At 35.4% G+C, this 26,277-nt stretch overlaps 1 protein-coding gene across 4 annotated transcripts in view; it reads right to left on the reverse strand.

The window, feature by feature from the left end:
• LOC149794167 (uncharacterized) overlaps nt 1–26,277 on the reverse strand; it is a 45,592-nt gene that overhangs the window by 10,371 nt on the left and 8,944 nt on the right. For 3 of the 4 annotated variants that reach the window (XM_089968262.1, XM_089968261.1, XM_089968260.1), the window contains exons 2-8: nt 24,192–24,233; nt 20,658–20,806; nt 19,127–19,230; nt 16,233–16,348; nt 14,730–14,839; nt 11,227–11,403; nt 366–1,317 (exon numbers count right to left, since the gene is read on the reverse strand). In XM_089968262.1, coding sequence (XP_089824388.1) covers nt 366–1,317; nt 11,227–11,403; nt 14,730–14,839; nt 16,233–16,348; nt 19,127–19,230; nt 20,658–20,806; nt 24,192–24,233 — 1,650 coding nt within the window. The remainder of the gene's footprint in view (nt 1–365; nt 1,318–11,226; nt 11,404–14,729; nt 14,840–16,232; nt 16,349–19,126; nt 19,231–20,657; nt 20,807–24,191; nt 24,234–26,277) is intronic. The other variant, XM_089968263.1, reaches the window with a different exon arrangement.

Below are 26,277 nucleotides of genomic sequence, written 5' to 3' on the forward strand. Positions count from 1 at the left end.
TGAGCACAAGATAAAATCCATTAACATCATGCCTGGTGAATATGCGGATTGATGATGACTGTATTCAAAATTTCCTTGTTGAAAAGGTTTGTGACAACAGTAGATAGTTCTGCAGTTAAATTGCCCTGAACAACAACACCATTCTAATACAATAATCAAAATCTATTTTATAAGACCCTTCCTCATATCAAATAATCTGAATCATTCTGTCCAACACATAACAGGTCAGCTTTTTTAAGGACATCTTTTTACTGCAAAAGGGATAGTCCTATAAGAGAGGAACCACTGCACTAATCAAACCAACATTCAACACATTTTGGGTCCCAACAATGCTTTGTTGAATGAAATTGTAATGTCATATTTACCTGTGCTTTCTGTTTCTATGCCATCAAAACTAAATCTCCTCCTCAGTGCATCCTCATTTTCCTTGTCCTCAGTCTCTTTATGGACATGTACAAGATCCAACCCTGTACTACCAACAACATTTGATCTAGCATTATTGTCTCTTTCCTCTCCCCTGACACCCTGGTTAAATGGAAATTTACCATTTTCCTTATAAAACTCTAATCTCTCTTTCTGAAGCAGCTGTCTTTGTTGAATTTGTTCCTTCTTTTGTAGTAGTTGCTGCTCTTGTTGGGTAAGGATCTCTTTCAGTCTCCTCTGCTCTTCAAGCAACGCTTGCCGCTGAACCAATAATTCCTTTCTCCTTGATGAAGGAGACATGTTTTTGTAGTGTTCAGATTCCTTTGAAATTCCTTTCTCTAAATTAGGTGAGTGATGCTGTAAATTTTCATCCTCAAGGAGTTTTTCTGCAAAAGCAACATGACTACGTAATTTTTCTGATTGATAAAAATTTAATGGAGCAACAATGGATGATCGAGGACTCTGATCTGGAATAAGTGCTTCAAATCCAGCATTTCCAGAATCATGAGACAGGTGTTCCCTAAGTTCAGCACTTTTATGAGTACTAGACATAACTGGTTCACGCAAAGGTCCCAGACTGGGTATTTCCTCTCTGTTAGCAAACTTTGGTCTCCCATCTTGGTGGGGAATATGGTTTAACCTTGGGGTAACACTTGGGGAAACACCTTGGGAATTCCTCCCTTCCATTTGTCTGTGTAATGCTATTTCTTTGTCAATGATAGTGGTATAAGGCCTATCTTCAGAGAGCCTTCTTTGACTAAATATATCTGCTGAACTTGACCTCTGTTGCTGACTTTGATCTTGACCCTCAAACAATGACCTATGACCTCTGATGATAGGGGTTGATTGGGTTGAGTGACTTCTATTGTGCATATTAGCATCAGGTTTCTTCTCCTGTAAAAATATAACTGCAACATGTTATTTTTTATTATCAGGGAAAAAAGGACATAACTGTTTCTTTCATTTTTTCATGGATGGCACAGACCAAACTCACAAATTAAATGGACAATAATAAGTTTACTCATGCATACTGATAAGAACCTGTTACCAATAATCTGATATTCAACCTTCTCTTTGATTTTATTTTCCTCTCCGAAAAATGAATGGAAGTTATAATGCAGTACTTTTTAAAAGCTATGTCCACTCCCTTGTCCTGACATTCAGTATTATCAAAAATATCTAAATAATAAATATTAGAAATTGTTTATATCTCTCTCTCCATCTCTCTTATTTTTTTCTTCTTCTCTGATCTTTTTTAATAGTAAAGACATGAAAATGTTCCCACTCATTTGATTCCATTACAGTCACACACTCATAACATTAAATGAAAAAGAGAGGCTTTTAAAAAACATTTCCATGTTTTATTTCAATGTCACTGAAGTGAAAATATATTTTTTTTAAATGAAAAAAACCCTCCACAGTATCAGTAGAATTTGAAGAACCAATTACATTCCAAACTGAATATCAGAAGCTAACCTTTCATTCGAACACATTTAAATTCTATATCCAATTTATTACATATATCTGGGAGGAAACTGTAAAGTAAGACAATCAGGGGCTATGGCAGCCATAGCCCAAGGTACTAATGAACTTCTTAGGGAAATTTTATTTCTACCAAATTATAGAAATTCAATTTTACTTGGAGATGGGTGGTGGGTGGAAATTACATCATCTGTCTGGGCTGTTTTGTCCAGCAGATTACATGACTGCACCATTTAAGTGAGTATTTAATTGCATATAACGTCTTTATTTTATGAGAGACAAATGAAGTGCTTGATATTAGCTGAAACCAAGTTTTCATGATCTCCAAACAATTAATATTTTAGTGCACAGATATACAGTGTAGACCATTTCAAGTTCTACAATGGACTGTACTTTTGTGTTAAGTGACTAATGTCTCTCGCAAAAAAATATTCCTGTGGGAAAAGCAAATTTTTCAGTAAGTTATATTTCTCCAAAAATACTTACCTAATCACATTATGTTAGGAATATTAGCCTGCTACCATGCAAAACCAACCCTACTAAAAGACAAAAAATGTCTTTCTCTAGCTCATATAAAAAGGGCAATAACTCTTGCCCTTTACCTCCCCTTGCCACCACCAGAGGATGCTCGCATGGCAGGGTGGTTGGGAGGGTTTACAAGTAATGTTATTGAGTAAGTATTCTCAGAGAAACAATTTACTGAAAAATTTGCTTTCTCCTTCAAAACATTCCCCAATAGCATTATGTTAGGAGAATAGGTAATAGAAGGAGAGAATGCTGAGCATCCGACCTTTACCTCAGGTAGCTGTTCTTCTAATTACATAAGCAATAGCCAAGGGTAACTTGATGTGTGACCCTTACATATGGTTAAGACGAATATTAAAATCTACTTATCCACAAAATTTCACTGGCAAATCCAGCAAAGTAGATAGGCTGCACTGATTGTTTTGACTGGGTCTGGTGGCCATCTGTGCTGCCACCACTGGACCTAAAAGATTCAAGGTTTGCCTCTGCAAATCTAAATCTCAGAGATAAAAATTTGAGATGGTTAACCCTGCATGCCAGCCAACATCTTCTATTAAATCTCAGATCGAAATGTTTAGTTCAAATGCATGGCTCACAGAAATGGTTCAAATCTCATGAGTGGTTATCTTCGTGAGGCGTCTCAGATATTGTGAGACCTTCAGACTATGCCTAGCATATAACCCATTTCAGCCATGAAGCAAGGACTTGATGGGTGGTATCCTGCTTTTTTTCTCTCATGTCATGATTTGTCTGCGTACATTTCAAGCAGTGCCTGAATGCACGAAGAGGATCTTGCATGGCTGTTGCTCTTGACCAGTCTATGGTAGACAGTGGGCAAATAACAACTCTTTGGTTACCGATGGATGGAAACCTGTTTTTGGCCACAAGACCTGGTTGTGTCAAGAGGACCACCAAACCATCTGATCTGAACTAAGAAGGTCAGTCCAATGGAAAGGGCATGTAGCTCACTGACCCTGCATGCAGAATTTGAAGCTATCAGGAAACATGTTTTGTATGATAGTAACTTTAGTGAACTGTGCTCATATTTAAAATTGAGCCATTTTAAAACCCAGGATAGATTCTATTTTGGCAACAGAGGGATTCCGGTCAATTGAGATCAAAATTGGCAAAAATATTTATGATGCTGAAATGTGCACAATATCATGGAGTGGTAGCCTTTGATAGTAATTGCAGCCAACTGTTTCTCTTCAAGCAGAGAGAGAAAAAAGTTGGCCAGTTGAAGGATTGAGACGATGTTATTAGTGCGGCACCAGATCCTGAATACATGTCACTTTCCCTTATAAGCTTTCAGAGAGGAAGCCTTCTTGCTCATGAAATTCTCTCAATGATTGAAGGTTTAATCTGTTTGTCTTCCAAGGCTGCTCTGATAACAGACAACCATGCAGAAGAAGGCAGTTCAGGCAGTTAAGGAACACCCATGACAGTGATTGCTTGAGAAGATTTGGGTTGGTCTTAATCTTCCTGGGTGTATGTATTGCTAGACTGAGTAGACTGGTAACTCAGGATTTGTCCCATCTGAGAGGGGCTATCAGATACATCTTGCATTTTTGACCCTGTAACTTTTGATTTATATTTGGTATCAGGACTGTGAGAAGTTAGGCAAATGCCCATGACAGTGCATCCATGGTCCAAGCTACTGGGTCTGGGACTAGACAGACTGAGGTTGGTAATTTGTGATTCGACCTTGTTGCAAAAAGATCAATCATCAGATGCCCCCAAAGTGCACAGATCTGAATGTAGATGGAGAGAACATTTTATGATAAGGACTTGACCTCTCCTGGAGAGTGCTGTCCAAGACACTAAGTCTGCCGGGAATGTGCCTGATTTGACATTGATATGCAGATTGTCACACCAATGTATAAACTGCCAAATCAGAACACACACAGGTTGGATGATTTGGAACCCCCTGCTTGTGATGTCACCACTACAGAGTTTCTGAACAAAAAGAGGACCATTCTGCCTGAAATTCAATCTTTCCAGAAGTGAAAGGTCTTGATGACAGCATTCATTTCTAGAATGTTGAGGTGTAGAGGCCATACCTCTGGCTCCCACATGCCACTGACTGTAGTTTAGTCTGGCAACAGGTGGGCACCCAACCATATGTACTGACGTCGGTACATACCATTATTACCACTTTGGGCTTTTCCAAATGGATCCCCAATATCAGCCAAGCTGGGTTGCACCACTAATGCAGAAATGATCGTATCTTGCGAATGATGATAGCTGTTTGATCTATGGAACTTGAAAAGGGGTGCCATTGTGTTAGCAATGTCAGTTGTAAGGGGCACATAGGTAACAAGAATACTCCAAGGAGTTACAGGAACTCTCTCACTGAAATCCAAGTCCTGTTCGAAACAGACTCAACAACTTTGACAATTCTGATTATGTGAACACGAGGAAACCTCACCAGATTCAGGTTGGTTAAGAACTCCATACTCAGATGGAAAAGATTCTGGGAAGGAAGGAGGTCAGACTTTTCCCAGTTAACCAGAAAGATTAGACTTTTAAATAAGAAGGATAGAACTTACCATGTGTTTCTGGAGGATGTCATCCAGGTACACTGCCATGGCTGTAGATGATGTCAATCCCAACAGGATGACAATGCAATCCATAACCTTGGTAGAAGCCCAGGGGCTAATGCTGAGGCCACTGGAAGGACTTTGAACTGATAAACTGTGCCATTGTAAGCAAACTGGAGAAATATCTGTGATGCAGGGTGGATAGGGACATCAAAATATATGTCTATCAGATCAGGACTGATGACATACTCATCCTGTTGGATGGACAGTGAGATTAATCTCACTGTCTCCATACTGAATTTCGGAAGCGCAATGAATTGGTTGAGGAGACAAATCAATAATGGGCTTCAGCTTGCCATTTGCTTTCTGAATAAGAAACACCTGTGAATACCCCCTCCCCCCCGCCCCCGAATGTGGTCTTTGTACAATATCAACTACTTGTTTTTGATGAGTAACTGTATTTCATGATGCAGAAAGCCATCCTTTTCCTAATCTGAGGGTATGTCCATGAAGAGGGGAGTGGAGAAAAGGGGAGAGGGTTGGATAAATGAACCCACAGACCCACCAAAATGACCTGGATCACCCGACCATTCTGAGGGAATAGGGAGATCCAGTGAGTCCAAAATTCCAGGAGTTCACTGCCCATAGGTAGGTTGTCTACAGGCGATGCAGACAGTAGGTCAATCTTTATGATTGGGAGCCGTGATGGTGCAAAATTTTGGATTCTTGCTGCCTCATACAATTGCCTCCTAGGCTGGCTCTAGACTGTTGTCTCTTGGATTGGGTTGGGATTGACATTGGTGTATATCTGACTGTGGGTTGAGCAGCCAGTTGGAAAGACAGTTTATGAGCTGCCACCTTATAATAAAGCAAACAGTTGCTAAATTCTTGTCAAGGATCAGGAGATCAGTAAGAGGAGAATTTCACTAAAATATGGCTTTCTGATAGGAAAGCCCTACAATTTCCCAGATCACCAATTCTACATGAAAGCCAGTCAACGATCTCCTTAATCTTTGTGAACTGGAGAAGGAAGATGGACACATCTCTTCCTCCTCATGGAAATCTACCAATGCCATAACTTTATAGTTTTGAGTAGTGGCAGGGGTGGAGGGCATTCTGAAGTGGCCAACACCCACTAAATTCCTCAAATGTGGGTTTAAAGTTGAATTAAGCCTACTCCATGGTTGGATGTATATATATGGTTGATCTCATGGAGCTTGATCACGCTCATTGTGTGTTGAGTCCCATTCTGGGTCAGTTTGCGGTTCTTCTTAAGTTAAGCTGGGTGGCAACGATGACCCTGGTCTGCTGTCTTTGTCCTAGCTCTACCTTGAAAGTAAGCAGTGATCTGCTGGCTGGTTTGTCCAGCATATGTTTGGACTGGATGCTTCCAGTATAGAAGATGGTCCAACTATCGCTGGTAGCAGCTGCTCCAAAGGCCAATCTGGACAGACAGATTTCTCACTGAAATCTCCAGCACAGTAAAGATAATTTGCCAATGGTATAGTTAGATAAATGGATCTGTCACTCAGATTCCCATATACTTTATTTAGCTGGATCTTTTTAATGAAAAGTCCCTGTGCTGGGAAGGATAGTGTCTGCTGGACAGATGGTAACACTGGTATTATGAACTGAATCCAACAGATCTGATACAAACCACCCCCTGCACCCTGAGAGGCCCGAAGCCATGCTCAGAAATGTGGGGGGAATTATGTACACTGTGCCACCTAAAATTGGAAGAATACTACCCCAACGAGTCAGAAAAAGGTGCAGAAGTAAGCAAGGCAAAAAAGGTGTTAAATTTGCCCATTCATCATGAAATGCATCACTGTCTCCTGTACCAGACAACGCATCTGTTTGAAGGTGGATCACTGTACCCTTTCAACATCATACTCCTCCACTGCTACTGATGTGGATGTTGCCAATGGTTTCAAATAATGATCTTTTGGTAGTGGGGTACCCCAGCATTCTTTACAAGACTCACAAATGAGGTTGACTTAGGATGTATGCTGAGGATGTCAACACTTTTGTTCTTCAACTCAGTCCATTGCTCTTTCCCTTTAGCTACTTTCTGGACCACTAAACCCCAGACCTCCTCTGACATGTGTTACATGTGCTGCATGGCACTGGCAGTGTACATTCCATACACACAATACAAGAGTAGTGGTTGTCCTCACTAGCTTTTAACTTTTTGCACTTTATGCATTTGGAAGACATTCACAATGAAATGACACAAAAAAAGAAAAACAAAACATAAATTAGTAATGCAGTATATTACTAACTCGCTAAATTACTCATTAGTAATGGAAAAGTGAAAATAGTGTCGTGTTAGATACCTATAATATATACTTGAACTCACACATTATGCCTTTGGTTAACATTTCTACCAAAATAACACCAAATAAGAAAACCAAGCATAAATTATCAGTGCAGCATATTATAAACTCATTAATACTATCCACATTAGTAAAGAAGTACACAAAAATAGTCAAAGTCATGCTAATTTGTAAATGACAACATTAGGTCAATTACAGCATGGTGTAACACGGTCTTAAATCGAAGTAGTCCAAAAAGGTAACAAATTGCTAAATTTCAGTAGAAATTTTAAAAATATTGTGCACAACCTAGAGCAGAATGATATTCCAAACAATAAGAATGTTCGATATGATCACAAAAATGGCTTGGATTGTCAGAGGTTGTTGTTGCTGTTTTAGGGTTTAACACCATTTTTTGGCACATGACAGCCAGTATAAATGATGAAGGAAGAACCTAGGAAAACCCAGGAAAGAACCACGAACCCACAAGAAGCTACTGGCAAGCTTTCTCATGCACCCACATTGGCCAATCCCAAGACTCGAATCCAAGCAGACAGTGGTGAGATGGCAGTGATCCGTAAAGGTGAGCACTTTAGACCACTCGGGGCCCCAATTGTCGGAGGTACACTATATGATGTTATCAATACAGCAGTGAAGCTAAAAACTTGCAACATCTGGTGGTGAAAAGGGGAGGTAATGGGAGAGAGTTACTGTCCTTTGTCTATATGAGAAAGACATAAAAAAAATGTTTTTGGTCTTTTAGTAGGGCTAGATTCACAAGGTAGCAGGCTAATATTCTTAACATAATGTGGTTGGGAACATATTTGAAGGAAAAATAATGAAAAGTGAGAGAAGAGTGGTCTAAATTTAGAATGTTTGAAATGGTTGCATCAAACAATTATTTTACCAAATCTTTGAGGCAAACAGTACAAAAAGCAAAGACATACTAATTGAACTTCATGAAAATACTAAAAGATAAAGATTCTAGTCAGCAAAACTGTTGTATGTGTTTGAAAAAGATGGTAAGTGTTACAGGAAGGTGGGTGAAGGAATTTCATAGCACTGACAAGCACCTACTCTTTTTGAAAACCACAGAAGGCATCCACAGGATATGACTTTCACTGACTTGGGATTGCCATTTAACATTCAACAAATTGCACACTGTTTAGAATCATATGCACCAATGATGCATATCCCACAAGATTTCAAACCAGAGAATTCTAGTGTCAGACAGCAGTGTGCTACTTGATTTGAAACAAATTTATTTACCTTTACTAGAAATCAGTCTATAAGCCTTCATACTGTAATAATTTCCTCTTGATTAGGATAAAAATGCAAAGAAATTCATTGACTTTTTCAACCTTCACGAGTGAAATCTAATTAATGATGCACATGCTCATTAAATGAACATGCAAGTATACATCTCTCTTCATGAATTTCTAAAACTGTTTTGTGGTTCTAGATTACGAACATTGTTTATATTATAGGTCAACAAACAACATTTGTGCAGAATACCAAATCTCTGGTGCTTTGCGACAACATAAATAAAACACTTGCAAAGGTGCTAGAGCAAGAAAAGTAGGTTGCTGTTGCCTGTGATTAGTGACCTTCAAAATGAAAAATAATACACTCAAATTATACTTGAAAATAAAAAGAAGACAAAGACAAAAAAATGATTAAATGTAATTATGACAAAAATTACAAAATATAGTAAATCCTCCTAAAGGCTTGAGGTCCTTGAAATCTCTGTGTCAAATGAGAATTGTTAAACATGAAACAAAAATTCCACAAAATTCTATGTCTCATCTGCTCCACCATGGCATATTGTATGTACTGGGTAAAGCAAATGGAGCATGTAACATATGACCTTCTTTTGCATGTGACAAGCAACACCATGCATAAGGGGGCACTCACCAATTAATATGTACTTTAGAGAGAATGACGTATGTAAGGTGAAGTAGTTCGCATTTAAAACATGCACAATGGAGAGAATGTTGGCATACCTATATGCTACAGTAATGTAATGTGGATAATATTTCTTTGGATATTATACTTTTGGAAATTGTACATGATTTAAGCACACTGCTAACTAAAATGACTGCTCCATTGTGTTAAAAAATCAGCCTGAATTAGTCTAAAGTACACTATACATAGCAGCTATTAAAATAGGGAAAATGAATTTTGCCAAACTAGACAATACCTGCTTCTGAAAGTGCAATGAATGAATTACCAAATATAAAAAATGTAAAAAAAGTTATCAGCTCTATTTTATACAATTTACCTCTTAAGTTCAGGAAGTGAAAATGACCAAGTAGAGCTAGCACTTTTTTGAAATGTGCACATTTGAAGTAAGGCCAAGCTGTATACTCTATAACCCATAGTACACCCATCAATCATACACCAAAATAAAGGGAATTAAAGGTTCTTTTAATTATACCTAAGATATACAAGGTCTTTTTTAAATAGCCAGTATAACCAGTGAGGAAAGCCAGGGAAATTCTTTTTCTTTAAAATCCTAACTCTATGGAAAATATGAAACTGTAGAGCACCACCTAAAGAATCTTCATCAGGTTCCATCAATTTTCCTGATTGTACACACGACTGTGTCCATGATACTGATCCAAATGCCAAACACTTAACATTGATGCCCATGCCATCAACAACAATCATACTGTTGGAAACCATCTCACCCATGCTTAGAAGGCAAGATAAAAACACATTTATTAGATATCCTGTTAGACTTTATCCTTTTTTGTAGCCAAACATCTCAATCTGTAACTGACAAGTGCCATTGCACAGTAATCATATAATCTTTATAATTAAAGTTATTCAACAATGAGTGGAATTAAAGACTGTTATCACTGGAATGCACTGAATTTGCATACAAAAATGTATAAAATAAACAAACAAATCAAAATAAAGTCAATACAGTAAAACTTGGATAACTCAGTGTGCTGTGAGCATTAATTTTGGTCAAGTTATCGACTGTTTTGAGTTTCTGAGAAGTACAAACAAGAAAAAGCATTATGTTGATATTGAATATTGATATTGAATTATGCTCTATAAAACTGATGTTGAGTTATCAAAGTTTGATTGTATCTACTAAAAATCCTGAAATCAAATGTGATGTTATCTAAATGTGTAATAAAGATTCACACTAGGGTTAAAAAAACAAAAACATCACAAATGCAGTCTACAGGAGCCAGTGCAATGAGTGCATTAGAGAGGAGGAACCAAAACTATAATTACATCAATCACTCAAGAGTTAGGCAGCTTGGGCACTACAGAATTATAACCTCTAAGAGTTGGGCTTGGATACTACACACCAAGTTATAACCTCTAAGTGTTAGGCTTGGATACTACAAACCGAGTTATAACCTCTAAGAGTTAGGCTTGGGCACCAAACACAGAGTTGAAACCTCTAAGTGCCATTGGGACAAACAAACCATCCACTTTTTCCTGTATCTTTGATAAAAGCCTAATGTCACTGGGTTTCAAATTGGAATTCCTGTATTTGATTGTATATATACTTTATTTCTAAATCTGCGCAAGATACATAAGAAAATAAAAATTAATTAAGGGACCAAAACCCAACTGCTCACACAGTACTCCTTAAACAAATGTGCAAATATTTTTACATTTGTAAACTTTCATTCACTGTCAACAATAGCATTGAAAAGACTTGCAAAAATTAATGCTCAAATAAAAAATGACTTTTTCAGCCATAAGGGTATTGGCAGAATTGAGAATCAAAAAGTAAACAAAGTGAAGTTAAATCAAGTTAAAATAGAAAATATATATATATATATATATATATATATATATATCTACCTTTGCAGAAACCTGCCGTATACATCAAATATGATGTTTTGAGGCAAAGTGGATAGTTCTCATTTGACCCAAACAGGTACTAAGATACACACAGTTTATGCCATTTTAACCTTATTATTTGACAACATTTCATCAATTGTAACATCAGTCAAGCTTTCAGAACTAGTGTCACCATCATCATCTTCATCACTATGATCAAAGTCATCATCACTAACAGAGACATTTTTGCCACTGGGCGAATGTTTTTCTGCATCCTTTTTCTCATTCCAAACTTGTTTTTCTACCTCCTGTAAATAGCACACAGTCAGTGAATAGCAAATTTAAGAACATGTACATACAAAAAACTACAAAAAACACAAATAAAACATAAAATATTATAGGAAGTTTTCTATTTTGCTCCAAGTCAAAATCAAAAATGAAAATAACACTGAAAAAGTTGTTAGCCAATAACAATGTTTTCTATTTTTAGAGAAATGGACACTGTCATGAATTGTTTAAAAGAAAAGAAAAAAAAGCTGGTTGCATTTAGGATATAAGAGCCTTGTACTGGATGATTTTAGGACACTAATAGTGGTTTTAATTTCATAGCGATATGAAAGCAGATCTGGTAAAAATGGATATTTGTCACATGCCAGAAAAACTGGTATAAATGGATATCTGTAATGTTCCAGTAGAGCTGGTAAACATAGTTACTTGTGATAATGCCAGCTAAGCTAGTACAATGTTCCAGTAGAGCTGGTAAAAATAGTTACTTGTGATCTGTCAGCACAGCTGGTAAAATGTTCTGGTGGAGGTGGTAAAAATGAATATTTACAGCACTGTAACCTCCATTAATGTCTTCATATCCTTGAACACAAAACCATTATCCAAATTCTAACATACTTTGGACAATTGTTTTAAGAAAACAACAGAAATGGTAACACTCCTTTGTGCTAATGGGTTTTTTTCAAAGGCAAATACAAAACATATACAAGACAAACAAATAAAACACAAAAACCATTGTGTTTGAAAACTTTACGTGGCTGTTTCTACAGGAATTAAACCTTTAAATGTATTAAGTTTCATCTAGTTTATTTCAACTTGTTGCGGATGCTGGAAAATATTTTTATTGACCTAGAAATTGATGAGCCATAATGACATCTGTTGTTTTATGTAAATTTATGTAAGCACAAATTATATCCCAGATATTTCATTGTCATAGTAGTAATTACAGGCTATTAAGCAAATTTAGAGAATTATTTAAAAGTAAATGTGTTTGCTGCAAAAGATAATTTTATTTGTGCATGGCTGTCTTTTTCTAGTCTTTTTGGTTTAAACCGCTTGGTTTCAATGTTCAAAGGCAGTGTATCCAGCAAGAGTCCTTTTCTTTCCTGGTTTCGGAACTCCAGTTGGGGTTGTGAGCAATTGCAATAAGTGTTATATCACTGAAAGTGTGGACAGTGGAGAAGAAGTGTTCTGCAACTGGGCTTCTGTACAGCTTCTTTGTCATCCAATCAGATCTATGACGGTTGATCCTTTTGTGTAGCTTTTCTTTTTCTCCAACATATTGAAGGCTATAAATCTTACAGGTGATGAGATAAATTACATTCTCTGTTTTGCATATTTTGTTTGGACCATGTATGTTTAGTTTTTCTCTAGTCACTGTGCTAGAAAATGGCCTGGTCTCTGTCATATGTTGACAGGTTTTGCACTTTTTATCGCCACAGGGGCCAGATTGACTAGAGTGGTCTTGATTAATGATTGGCGTTAGCGTCGCCCTGACTATAATGTCCTTGATGTTTTTTGGTCTCCGGTGGGCTACTACAGGTTGGTTCAGGAGGATTAATTTTAGTACATTCTACGATTCCATGACAGACCAGTATTTCCCGATGATTTTACCTATTCTGGGGTTGTTAGGATGGTAGGTCATGATAAATGGTATCCTATCAGCCTTTTCCTTCTTTCCATATTTTAGTAGGTCACCATGGTTTGTTTGTTTAGCCCTTTGATTTGCCTCTGCAATCAGGTCTTTGTTGTAGCCTCAGTAAATTAAATGTTTAGAACGCTCTTCAGACCTTTTTAGGAATGTTTCATCGTCGGACAAATTTTGCGTATCCTCAGTACCTGGCTAATTGCACACTAGCTTATTCCCTCAAATGTTAACCAAAGTTTGACTTTCCCTTGCTATCTCATACTCTTTCCTAGGCTGTGGTCCATATTTATGGACCCTGTTAATCACCAGTTTCTGAGGCTGTAGTGACAAGAACTTATCTTCCATATTATACTCTTAACAAAACTGTCTGTAGTGAATAGCGGAAAAGAAGCAAACAGATATTAAAACTTAAGGATTACACAGAAAAGGCATGCTTATCTCTAAAAAAGTGGATAAATTCCTTAAATTCAAGGAAATTTCAATTGCGAAAAAGATAATCTTTCCAAAAAAAAAAATATATTTGATATAAGCTATATCATTTCAGAATGTAAAACCATATACAGGTATATTTCATTCTCACTGATAATAGATTGACTTAAAGATATGTGAAAGCCTCAGTTCAAGTAATATATTTTAGTAGTTACATGAAACCAGATAAAGCTGGCCTTAGCTGAAGGAAAATGAATATAGTAAACTGAACAGGTAAAGAAAATAAAAACTTGTGATCACATTCAAGAGGGCTCTCAAAACTCACTTATTTCAACTGCAAGAACAAACTTAAAGACCTAATAATGTTTCCTACCTGAAATATTCTCAGCATGTTTTTTATCTTTTAATTTTGTTCTAATTTCATGGTGTTTGTTTTTGTAATAATATTATTATATGTTTTTTATCTTATAGGTGTTGTCTAATGTTGTAAAGCGCTTAGAACTTCTAAAGATTAGGCGCTATACAAAGTCCTCATTATTATTATTATTATTATCTGTCCTCAATGTGTGTCATTTCAACCTGTTGAGTTATAAATGTCTTTCTTTTGAAACTGACATGAAAAACAATGCTCCTATTTGTGAATAAAAATGTAGCATGTGTGACTAAAAATTACATTTGTAATGAAACATGCCAACAGGTTGCAGTCTGTAAATCATGTGAATCATAATGTATCAATAAATAATGATATTAACATCTTCAAATTATAATTATTATTATTTACCATATTTTGTGCCAGAAAAGTACATCCAAATTTTGTATTCACATCATAATTACTTTTGGAATAAAAGACCACTGGTTCCTATATAATGTGACCAGATTTACATGTAACAAGTCTGGCTCAAGGACTATAACAACAATGTCAGTTACTAACAGGTATAGGTCAGTAACCAGTCTAATACATGACAAGTGCAATTAACCTTAAGTGAAAACCCACAAACAATGCATTTCAGTGGCAATCCTAGACTGACTGTTGACAATTCTGTCAGACAGACCTATATACTATTAATAAGTATTTCATCATTTTCTTTGATATAACTACTTTTAAATTTGCTTGGAATTCAAACTTCATTTTGAGTCATTTTGTGCTATAAATTCATCATTCAACTGACTTATGTTGTTACTTTCCGTAAAATAGACAAATCCTTTGTGTTTGGCCACATAAACACTGAAATGGCCACTAAAAGTTCTGAAGACCTGTCAAATATTTCTTACTTTATTTAAAGAGTCAGCAAGTGACAGGTTCAGCTTCTCCTGTTTCTTCAAAAGCTGGGACTGATACTGTGTCAACAGGTTCTGGCATTTGAACAACTTGGCCTGGATATCTGAAAGACAAATACATTCTTGTAATACAAGACATTATCCTCATTTCAATATTCTACATTTATCAACCAATGATTTATGTGCCACTGAACCCACTGTTTATATTTGAAATTAAACAGTGGTCAAATAAAGAATACGTAAAACATGATAATGGCAAAGAATAAGTGACAGAAGAATATTAAGGTAAGAGTAACCAAATGTCTTACTCAATTTATACTGCTGTATTTCGTCATGCAATAGATACAACCTGCCATTTCTGTTTATGCCTGCAGACTTGATGTTACCATAGGAACACAAGAAATAATGACTCCAAAAATAGGAATGAATCTGATTTCTCAGGTTTGTCCTTCAATATAAACAACTTCAATAATCTATTACAGCTATATGTTGCAATATACCCCACATGACAGATTTAACTACTCAGTCTAATATTTTGAAATACCTATTTATATGACCTAACTCATCCAATAAGAATTAACTTAATTCTTCCGAGTTTGGAATTTTCAGCAATATCACAATGCCTTCATCACTGACTAATGCTGATCACGTGAGTCATCGGTCATACATGAACACTGTAGCAATAGGAGATATTCCAATGTACCCAACCAAACCAGGTGATTGCATCAGAATCAATATATGGAAAAGGAAGGTGAAGGAGGCGATCAATCTATCATAGGGGAGGCAAACACTAAACAGGGATGAGGCACTTGAATTACCACCCATCTACACCAGTCTCCTCATATCGTGTGACAATTATAGGTCACATGATCAACATTAGTTGCTGATGAAAGCAGCATGATATTGCCATAAAATATGAACTAATGATCATGAATTATCCTGAGCAAGGAAGCAACCTTTTCAGTTGTTATTTAAACCATTCATCAAGGAAACCAACAACTAATGTCAGTAAAGTGCCATTTGTTAATTTAATTGCAATAACTTCCTGGATTTCTTCATGTGTATTAATTTAAGTAAAATCCAAAATAATAAGATCATTCAACTTACTGCTAATTAATCACACTGGATTTCTTTTGTTGGAATTCTTTTGATTGGTTAATCATTTTTTTTCACTTTTCCAAATATGCAGTCATGCAAATAGAATGTGTGTACTTCTGCAAGTATGATATATCACTGGATAAAAATGAATGGTGGATACAAGTATTCAGTAGACCTAGAGGTCAGGAATGTCCAGATTAAGGTAAAGTGATATAAGCATAAAAAATCAGCACTTGCCCCACTTGCTTAAAAAATGGAAAAACCACTTGTCCTAGACTCGCATCATGGAAAAGTTTACTTATCTGACTTCTGTAATGAACAATCTGGGACATTGGGCCATAGGATTTCATCAGCCCTGTTATAACAGAAAAGTCTGTATAGTGTTTCAAGAATTAATACCTTCTCTTTCCTTCACAATCTGTTCTTGCTGATCAACTAGCTTTAGAAGCTGCTTGTCAAAATGATCACGTTCACTGTGCAACTGTTCTACTGCCTTTTCTCTTTCCTCCCCTATTCTGAAAAGTATAAAAACCCATCAATAGAGCAATGATGTTAATAATAAGAATTTGGCTTAAAAACAGAAAAAGCTACTGTGGGATGTTCCATTTATATATGTTACCCAGGGAAGGCACTTTTTACAAATGTATACCAGGATACTCACTGAAAGAGTTCATAGGAACAAAGCAAAAGTTGGATACCTATTCCACAAATTAGCCAATGTTTCAAGGACTACCAAAAGTCTTTACATCATATAGTATACAAATAATAAAAAATGGGTACAAGCATATATGGTTGATAGGGATTGAAGGTTGATGTAACTAATACATGGATGTCAGAAAATGAAGAAAAAAAGGTTAACAGAAGAGTTACAGCAAGTGCTGTAGTGCATTTAGAATTCATCCCTGGGATGATTCTAGTCAATAGGTGTTTTCAAAGGATCAAACCAATTTCAAAATCAGATTATAACCTACTGGGCAAATAAGAATATAACTTGGTAGCCCCATTTAATTTCAGTAGCTCAAGGCACCTTTATATAAAACTGTTAGCTTACATTTTCCATTACTCCTTTTTACAAGACATTATAATTACTTTTTGAAACCATAAAGTCATGCTTGTAAAGCTCAGACGTTCCCATTACTCTAATGTTGTTAGAAAACTGTTCTGCAGTAAAATAAAAAGTCTAAATTAACAAAAAGAATAGAACAATTTTTTTTAAATAATGGCAACTTTTGTATTCATCAAATAACTAGCTATTTCTTTTGCATTATTCTGTTTTGATTGTTTTAATTGTTTCCATATTTTTCGCTTTTTTTCTTGCTAGTTTACATCTCCCCAAAAAAATTATAACAGATATAATCTCTAGATATAATTTCTACACTAGTGGTCAGCAGTAACCATAACGCAAAAATCATTAGTTAAAATAAGGGGCCCCGAGTGGCCGAGTGGTCTAACGCGCTCTCCGTTACGGATCACTGCCATCTCACCTCTGTCTGCGTGGGTTCAAGTCTCGGATTCAGCCAATGTGGATATGTGAGAAAGCTTGCCAGTAGCTTCTCGTGGGTCGGTGGTTCTTTCTGGGGTTTTCTCGGGTTCTTCCTCCACCATTAATACTGGCCACCATGTATAGCCTATCGTGTGCTGAAAAATGGCGTTAAACCCTACAACAACAACAACATTAGTTAAAATAACATCTTTAACATGTACGACTACCAATTTTGTTGTTTTAATTTATAGGAATCGACATATTTTCCTGCAAAGGACTGCATGCAAGAGTGGAATATTGTCCTACTCAACAATAAGCACTGTGCAAAGAGTGACATAATTTCTTATCCAAAATGGAGCTTTGTGCAAAAAGCAACATTGTTAGCCAAGGTACTGACATGTTAACCCTGTCTACAATATGGCAGATCGAGCTGATGTTATAGTGGTTTGTCTTAGTAACATCTATTAGATTTCATGAGTTGCCTCCCTTAGTATATAATGAAAACTAACCAATAGTGTTTAACTGCGGTACAATGTACATAGGCCAACAACAGCAGAGGCAAATGACTTCAAAAGGATACTTTGTAAGTTCACATTGGAAGTATGACTATGTACCAGAGAGAAGCCATTACGTGTGTATTTGAGAAAAAGCGATTTTTACAAACATGGACTGTTAAAGGAAAATTGCTTATGTATGACTCCATTCAAGTTGTGTGCTCCCCTAGTCTTGATCATGTAGGAACAGTGTTCAATCTGCCAAGATGTAGATAGGGTTAACATATCTGAACTTTGCTAGCAAAGATGTGCAAAGAGTGACATATTAATCATATTCTACAATGAGCTTTATACAAAGAGTGGCATATTAACTTACTGAATAATGAACTGTATGGAATTTGTGGCTTATTTTATCTAACAATGAGCTGTATGCATAGAGTGACACATTTTATCTAACAATAAGCTTGATACAAAGAGTGACATTTTATCTTCTCTAAAAATGAGCTGTGTAAAAAAGAGTGGCATAATATCTTATCTGACAATGAGCTTTATGCATAGTATCTGACAATCAGCTGTGTGCAAAGAGTGGCATAATATCTTATCTCACAATGAGCTTTATGCATAGTATCTAACAATGAGCTGTGTACAAAAAGTGGCATATCTTATCTGACAATGAGCTTTATGCATAGTATCCATCAATAAGCTGTGTGCAAAGAGTGGCATAATAACTTATCTGACAATGAGCTTTATGTATATTATCTAACAATGAGCTTTATGCATAGTATCTGACAATGAGCTTTATGCACAGAGTGGTATTATATGTTATCCAACAATAAGCTGTATGCAAAGAGTGGAATATTATCTTATCTGACACTTCTGCAAACTGTGGCATATTATCTTACCCAGTAATGAGGTGTGTGGCAAAGAGTGGCATATTGTCTTACCCAGTAATGAGGTGTGTGGCAAAGAGTGGCATATTATCTTACCCAGTAAGGAGGTGTGTGGCAAAGAGTAGAATATTATCTTATCCAACAATGAACTGTATGAAGAGAGTGGTATCTCAACTCATACAACAATGAGCTGTGTGCTAAGATTTGCATATTATCTTATCTGAAATCTTCATACACTTCATGTCTAATGAAGATGAGTTCGAAATTCTTATATCAAATAAATGACAAGACTTAATGTTATCAAAGCATTTTTATGTGACACTGTCATGTGTTATGACGCTAAAAGATGTTTTAAAAAAATTTATATTACGCTAACAAATGTGAAAATTCATTTGTGACTAACTCCACCCAAGGCATTCATATTACCTAGCCAATTCTTTAATTAGATTAGCAACCCTTTTCTTGTCCTCTGGATTTAAATCCTTTAGAGAGATTTGCTTTGGATGTGATTTCTTCAAATCAAGCACGCTCTGTAGTAAGAAAATAAAAATTGTCAGTTTAATAAAATATGAAACATCATGGCAAGGAACTAACAATCAGCTTGCTGAATTTCAATTCTATTTTTGACAAGTTAGACATCACAATTTCTGTCCATGCCTTAATTTGTTGAACTGCATAGCTTCAAAACAACAGCAAACAAAGACAACAACAGGGGCTGCAAACCAATACGGTCAAGATGCATTATTCTGGTTACATTAATGCATATGTTAATGTGCTGATTTTTTCTGCTTTTACACAGACTAGAAAATATCGTAAAAGACAAATAATACAAGATTTAAAAATGACATAGAAATATGTTCACATAAAGTGAATTTCCAACCATCCCCACTTTTTGCAGAACTAACCAAAGCACTGAAATGTAAAATATAGGTCACAGTGATCAACTTTTGTGGAAAATTATTGCACTCACCAGATAGCATTCACAAATGAAGATGTATCACACTGCAACTAGCATTATAAATTTTCTTAGCTTTCTTTACCTACATAAAAAGTACTAAAATTTCAGGAAACACATGATAAACTCAGTCTGCTGCAAATCAGTGATATCACAGTAACATTACCCACACAGCGCCTTTTACACGTATATGCATAAACTTCCATACTCCCACCCCAACCAAACTCAATGCTAAGAATGAATCCAAATTCCAAAAACAATTGCACCTATTTACAGATCATCACATTCATATCCCAAAGTCTAAAGTCTATGATAATTTCAAACAGTGTAGGAGGATATCCATAACAATACAAATGTGTGCATGATCAAAAGTACTGATTGACAGGATAGCTAATGCCTATCTTTTCCTCAAAAAACTGAATGAATAAAAGATTTTAGTCTGATCCATGATGACATCTTGCCTTAAGTGAAGCCAGATCTTTCTCAATATTCCTCATCCATATCAGATGTAAAGTCACTCAGTGTGATTTGAACAATAAATTACCTGCACACCTGACAGATGTCAGAGGTAAAGTCACTCAGTGTGATTTGAACAATAAATTACCTGCACACCTGACAGATGTCAGAGGTAAAGTCACTCAGTGTGATTTGAACAATAAATTACCTGCACACCTGACAGATGTCAGAGATAAAGTCACTTTGTGTGATTTAAACAATTACCTCCACAAACGACAAATGTCAGATGTAAAGTCACTGTGTGATTTAAACAATAAATTAATCCCACGCTTGACAGATATCAGATGTAAAGTCAGTGTGATTTAAAAAATTACCACCATACTTTACAAATTTAAGATGTATAAAGACTGTGTGATTTAAATTATTTCCTCCACACACGGAAGATGTCAGACATAAATTCAATCCTTGTGATTTAACCAATAAATTACCTCCACACTTGACCAATGTCAGATGTAAAGTTATTGCATGATTTAAATAATAAATTACCTCCACACTGGACAAACTTGATTTTGAGCTACTGAATGTTGCTGTGATGTCTTCAACTACTGGTTGCTTGTATGGAATCTTGGCTCGAATCTCACTGGTTTTCCTAACTTGTACCCGAGAAGGTCGGCGGTTCCCTGGCATTGATACTCCTAGATATGCAAATGTAAATAAATTACAAATATTACTACCAAAGACTCATATCATTTCATGCAATATTGAAAAAAAACAGTTAAAACAATTCATACAAAAAAAAACAAGTAATGATTGGAATGGCGTTTACATACATACTGATCAGGGTCGATATCAGTCAGAAAAATGGAAGACAAAACTTCCCCCTCCTGATTAAAACAGAAGTGAGAAAATCTGAAGGAGATGTGAGGGAGATTTTTAAGTGAATTGTAAATATAATGAGACCCTTCTAAACTGAAAACACAAATGACCAAATTTAAGTTCATGTTTTGAGAAGCTTTTGGTTTATGAGGATTCCACAGACATGAAAAGAATGTCTTGTCATAAGCACAAATGTAATGTGAGAGAAGGAGGGAGAGAATATAATTATGAGAGAAAATCTGTGTTCTGTGCACAAATAAAGAAAGCTGTTTGTTGGAGGGAGGGGCTATTTTAATGGAAAATGAGCTAAACAATGAATGTTCCTTCAAAAATCACATCAAGTCACAAGAAATGTAGCACCACACAGAATCTTCATCTCAAACAACATTAAAAGGACAAAATACGAATAATAATTCATGATGTTTAAATACTATGTATAATTCATAATTTCATATGCCATATTCTTCTCCTAGTTTCTTCACAAAAATGGTACTAACAGCTGCCTCACTAGGTGCTCAGCATTAAGAGGTTAGTGTTAAGACTGGTTTGCCTGGTGTCAGGATACTGATGCCCCAGTGCTAGACATCACTATGAACTGCCACACTGCAGACATCATAGCAACAATTCTGAAAACTTTTTAAAGCTACGTTAAAAATCCAAATCACACATATACACACATAACAGATTCATATTCTTGGATCAAACAAATTTTATGATATAAGGACTGTTCAATCCTACAATGCTTAGCTGATCGTTCTGACATCTTGACATAAAACAGTCATGGCATTTAACAATTTTTCTCCTTTGGATAACCATTGCATCAGTCTCCATCTGCATAGCATCAAAAGTGAGGCAACATGCCTGGTTAATAAGGCCAACATATTTATCTTTTTAAAACAGAAACAAAAAACATTCTCTGGATCATTTATACAAAGGAATAGCATCAATCACAATTATAATCAGCAGATAAACATAATCTTTCTTATATGGCTTACTTATTAATAATCTACCTGAAATGCTGGCTCTTTATTTATGGAGCAAATACTTTGGATTAGTATTGTTATAACTTCATGTGCCCTTGCAACATTTTCGCAATTACAAGTCTACTAAAATATTTGCTATCCATAAATAATCTGGTCAGGAATTTAGCAGCCAAAATACATTTCCATGTTTGAAATCAGATTTAGTTTTATGGACATTTTTTTATGCAAATCTGAAATTTAGGATCAAAATTTGTTTTGGTTACCAGAGTAGATGGTTTTGGTTTACTGGGAAAAAAATCATATTCAAAACAGTACATTATCGAACCCAATTTTTTTCCTTTATCATGAGGGAATTCTTATATACTGAGGTTTCACTTCTGAAAGTTTTCACTGTAATTTTCATTCATCAATGTACATTTACTGATTATAAAACTATCTATAAATATTGTCCATACTGTGGGGAAATTCTTTTGTGCATGAATTACAGCAGAATACTCTACCTGGGTTTTAAATTAAAGACTACAGTGAGCACATTTATTTTATATGTCTTGTTAAAAGTATAGTCTTTCTTAAAGATCTGTTCCTGAATACAGTATATAAGAAAAGGTCATTAAGTTAATCTAGACTGAGTGAAACTCTGCTATAACATGTTCAGTATAATACAACTCTGAGGGGTCATGCTACCTGGTGAAGTGGGCAATTACGTAGCAAAGTTTGAAACAAAATTGAGACAGCAGGTTCAATACACATGACACTTGTTGTTGAGAAGCTACAACTACATGTACATATGTACTGTTGTTGAAAACTGATTGTGACAAAACTATTTAAATTGTATGGTTGGAGGGATTTTCCATTATAATTAACCATACTCCCTGTTTTTCTCTGCAGTTTTAGAAAGTGAAAGTTATCAACATAAGTTCAATGAACACTAGGTTTATTTATGTCTTCTAGAGAATGAGTCCTGACCCATGAAAATGAATTGCTTGTTTCAGGCAGTCTTACACACCTGTTGAATTGTTAATCTCCAAGTACAATGTAAGGTTTATACCCTTGATCTCCTGTATGAATGGCAATAAAGCAGTTTTAAATACAAATTTCCTTCTTTTTTTTAAATTTCTATGTCTGATTTATGCATTTTAATGTCATTCACAAATCTGTCCCTTTGGACATGTCCAGTAAATATCAAAATAGTATATTAAGTTTCTGGATTTAAACAGAATCAGAATTCTAGAAAATAAGCTTGCTCATGTACATTTTCAATGGAATTACTATTATGGATACAAAAAGATCTGTTTGTGAGGATATATATTCTAGCTACTCATGCTTCAGTTTCCAATCAACCTATACATGTATGTGCATGTACAATGCCAAAAACAATAATATGAAATAACCATTTGGAGTATTTGTCACTAAATATGCATCAGTTGGTAACAGTTACTGAGAAATATAGTTTTCTGCCAAACCACCATCACTATCACCACCAATACAGCTAAGAGGATACACATGAAATATTTCTTCAGTTAACTGTGATCAGATGTTACATAATGCATTACATACTAAAATGGTACTTTGTGGACCTCAACCACCATGTTACACAGGCCTTTCACAGTACTTCCTGTGAATAACTTTCATGGCATTATTTTTACAACATTTAACCGACATTAACTGATGCATAACACAACACACTGCATTATGAAGCAAACATTTTCCCAAAATTTATTTATGTCTGCAACTTCAAGCGCATACTTTATTTTATATCAATATCAACAGGTTTTAAAAAAAAAAAATTCATGTGTGAATGAATACCAATATACCAAATTTTGGAAGCCACGCCACAACCATGTTATATCCGAATTCATGTTATAGCGAGGCGCATTATAGCGGGGTTGCACTGAACTTTATTCAGTATCAATATTAACAAGTTTTTAAGAATAACAAATAACAATTAAGAGATGTCATGAATTACTTAAATGTATTTCATTCAGCTTTCAGTTACACCTATGGAAAAATGCACACAAAGGGATATGCATAATACTACGGAGTAATTTATTTTCATTTTAGCTATTAGTTTACAACAAATAAAAACTAATTTGTTTAAGAACTTAAGAATACAATATGACATACAAGTTTACTTTTGAAATGTTTACTAATTTATATGGTATAGACTTTTCAATCATGTGTCATGCATGGCTGTTTCTTCGATAACCACTGGAAAAATTACCTGGTATATATGCATCTGGATTGTCCTCATCTGGGTTCATTTCTGAAATTTAAAAGAATATATAAAATTGGAAAAATAAATAATGCATTTAAATCTTTGAGTCACAAGATAACTGAACATTCTCTAATAATGCTATAACTATCATAATCAAAGTTAAATTTGCGAACATGGCAGAAGAAAAGGGCAGTTCATAAACTTGTCTCTGCGCATCCTGGATCAAGTGATTCTGTAAAGATGGTGATTTGAAAATGAAACCTTAAAAAATCTTCTTAATAAAGGCAATGTCAACTTTTAAAATGGCATTAAAATGTAGGTGGCAATACAGAGATAATTATATGCTATGGTTTAAAGATGATGACTGAATTCAAACATGACCACTGGAAACAAACAAAAAATTTGTTGCACTAACAGTCCCCATGAAATATTTATCATGGTTTCCTTTAGTCCATATCACACAATGAATGTATGCAGAAAGTTGCAGGACTTCTAACCTGAGAAAAGCTGCAGTCACAGGACTAATTTATAACAAAACCTTTCCTCTTTGCAATACTTCAAGTCATAGCATGCTGATACTCATTCATTGTGAAATATTTAGCATTATTACAACAAAAAATGAAAATAAGTAACTAAGAACAGTGATAATTGTTCAATTTTGTTTGCAGCCAGGATGAATAAGGATGACTTCAAAATTTCATTGTGCCCAGACACTGGATGAATAAACAAATGACCATATTTCACCGATTCCTCTTTCCTTTTTGTATCAACAAAACATACAATAATCAACTTTTTTCTGAATAAACCTCTCCAATGCAGGTTTAGAATCAAAATCCTTAAGTTATAGGCCTTTCTTCATTACCCTCAATTTTACTTTACAGTTTATTGTGTTAAACATACAACTGTCATAGTAGCTGTCTTATCATTAGCCTCACATGCTCAAACAGCAAATAAATAAATCTTGAAACCTTAAACATTGCATGGAGTAGCAATAACAATTTTCAAGATAGCTATATTGGTGGCCATACTGTATGTCCAAGGAACACCATTTTCATTCACTACCAATAAGACCATATGATGAATATGTGTAAAGTTTCATGGTAATGCTCCATGTAGTATAAGAGAAGTAGTGATGACAAACTTGTCCTAATGGACTGATGGATGATGCTTGATTGATTGACTGCTTGACAATCCCATAAGCACTTCTGGTCTAAAACCAGCTGAGCTAAAACTGAGCTATTAATTTATAAGATTCTGACTTACTTCCTCAGAAATACATAGCATGTAACTATCTTTCATTTCCAGTCAAGCCTGATGGTAAAGTTTTATTTGATAAAATCCACTTGTTTTGTATGACAATGACAAAGGTTACTTGTTGCTAGCAACCATTTGTCTGAATTCTGGCCTTAGGCTTCACAAATCATGTTTAAAGGTATGATGTGCTGCATACCATGAAACATTTTAGTTACAAACCATGTGGTACATCAGAAAGATCTATAGCACAGAATCTTGGGCGATTGCAGAATTATAGTGCGGTCCTGAGGATAAGCTTTCATGTCTCTTTTGTCTTGTGCTTGTGGCAATAGAATTTTTAACTGGTAAATCATACTAACAAGCAAGCTTAGTCAGCAACACCTCAACTGAATGTCCTTCAATGAAACCATTTTTTTAATAGTCAAATATGTTTTGTCGAGAACACTTACCCAATAATAATACCTTAGGAGAACTACTACTACCTCACAAATCCAGCCCTCCCTGGTTAAAAACTTTAGCTAAACAACTAAAAATTATCTGCCCGACTAGGCGGCAGTTAGATAGTGATCTCACCTTGATACAGGGATTGGCACCAAATCTAGTATTTTTGTCAGTTACTATCGGAGTGGAAGGCATGCTCTCTATATGGATGTAACTGCAGGAAGGCTGGGAGGGTGTATGTTTATTATGATTGGTTAAGTATTTTCAAGGAAACATATTTTACTACAAAAAATGGTTTCATCCTCAAATACATTACCCAATCATGATACCTTACGAGAATCGGTAAGAGGCTGAGAAATATGCATCCCCTCACACCTTAGATACCAATTCTGGTCCC

The sequence above is a fragment of the Sinohyriopsis cumingii genome, chromosome 8 (genome assembly GCF_028554795.1).
Source record: "Sinohyriopsis cumingii isolate HCF-2022 chromosome 8, ASM2855479v2, whole genome shotgun sequence".
NCBI lineage: Eukaryota > Metazoa > Mollusca > Bivalvia > Unionida > Unionidae > Sinohyriopsis > Sinohyriopsis cumingii.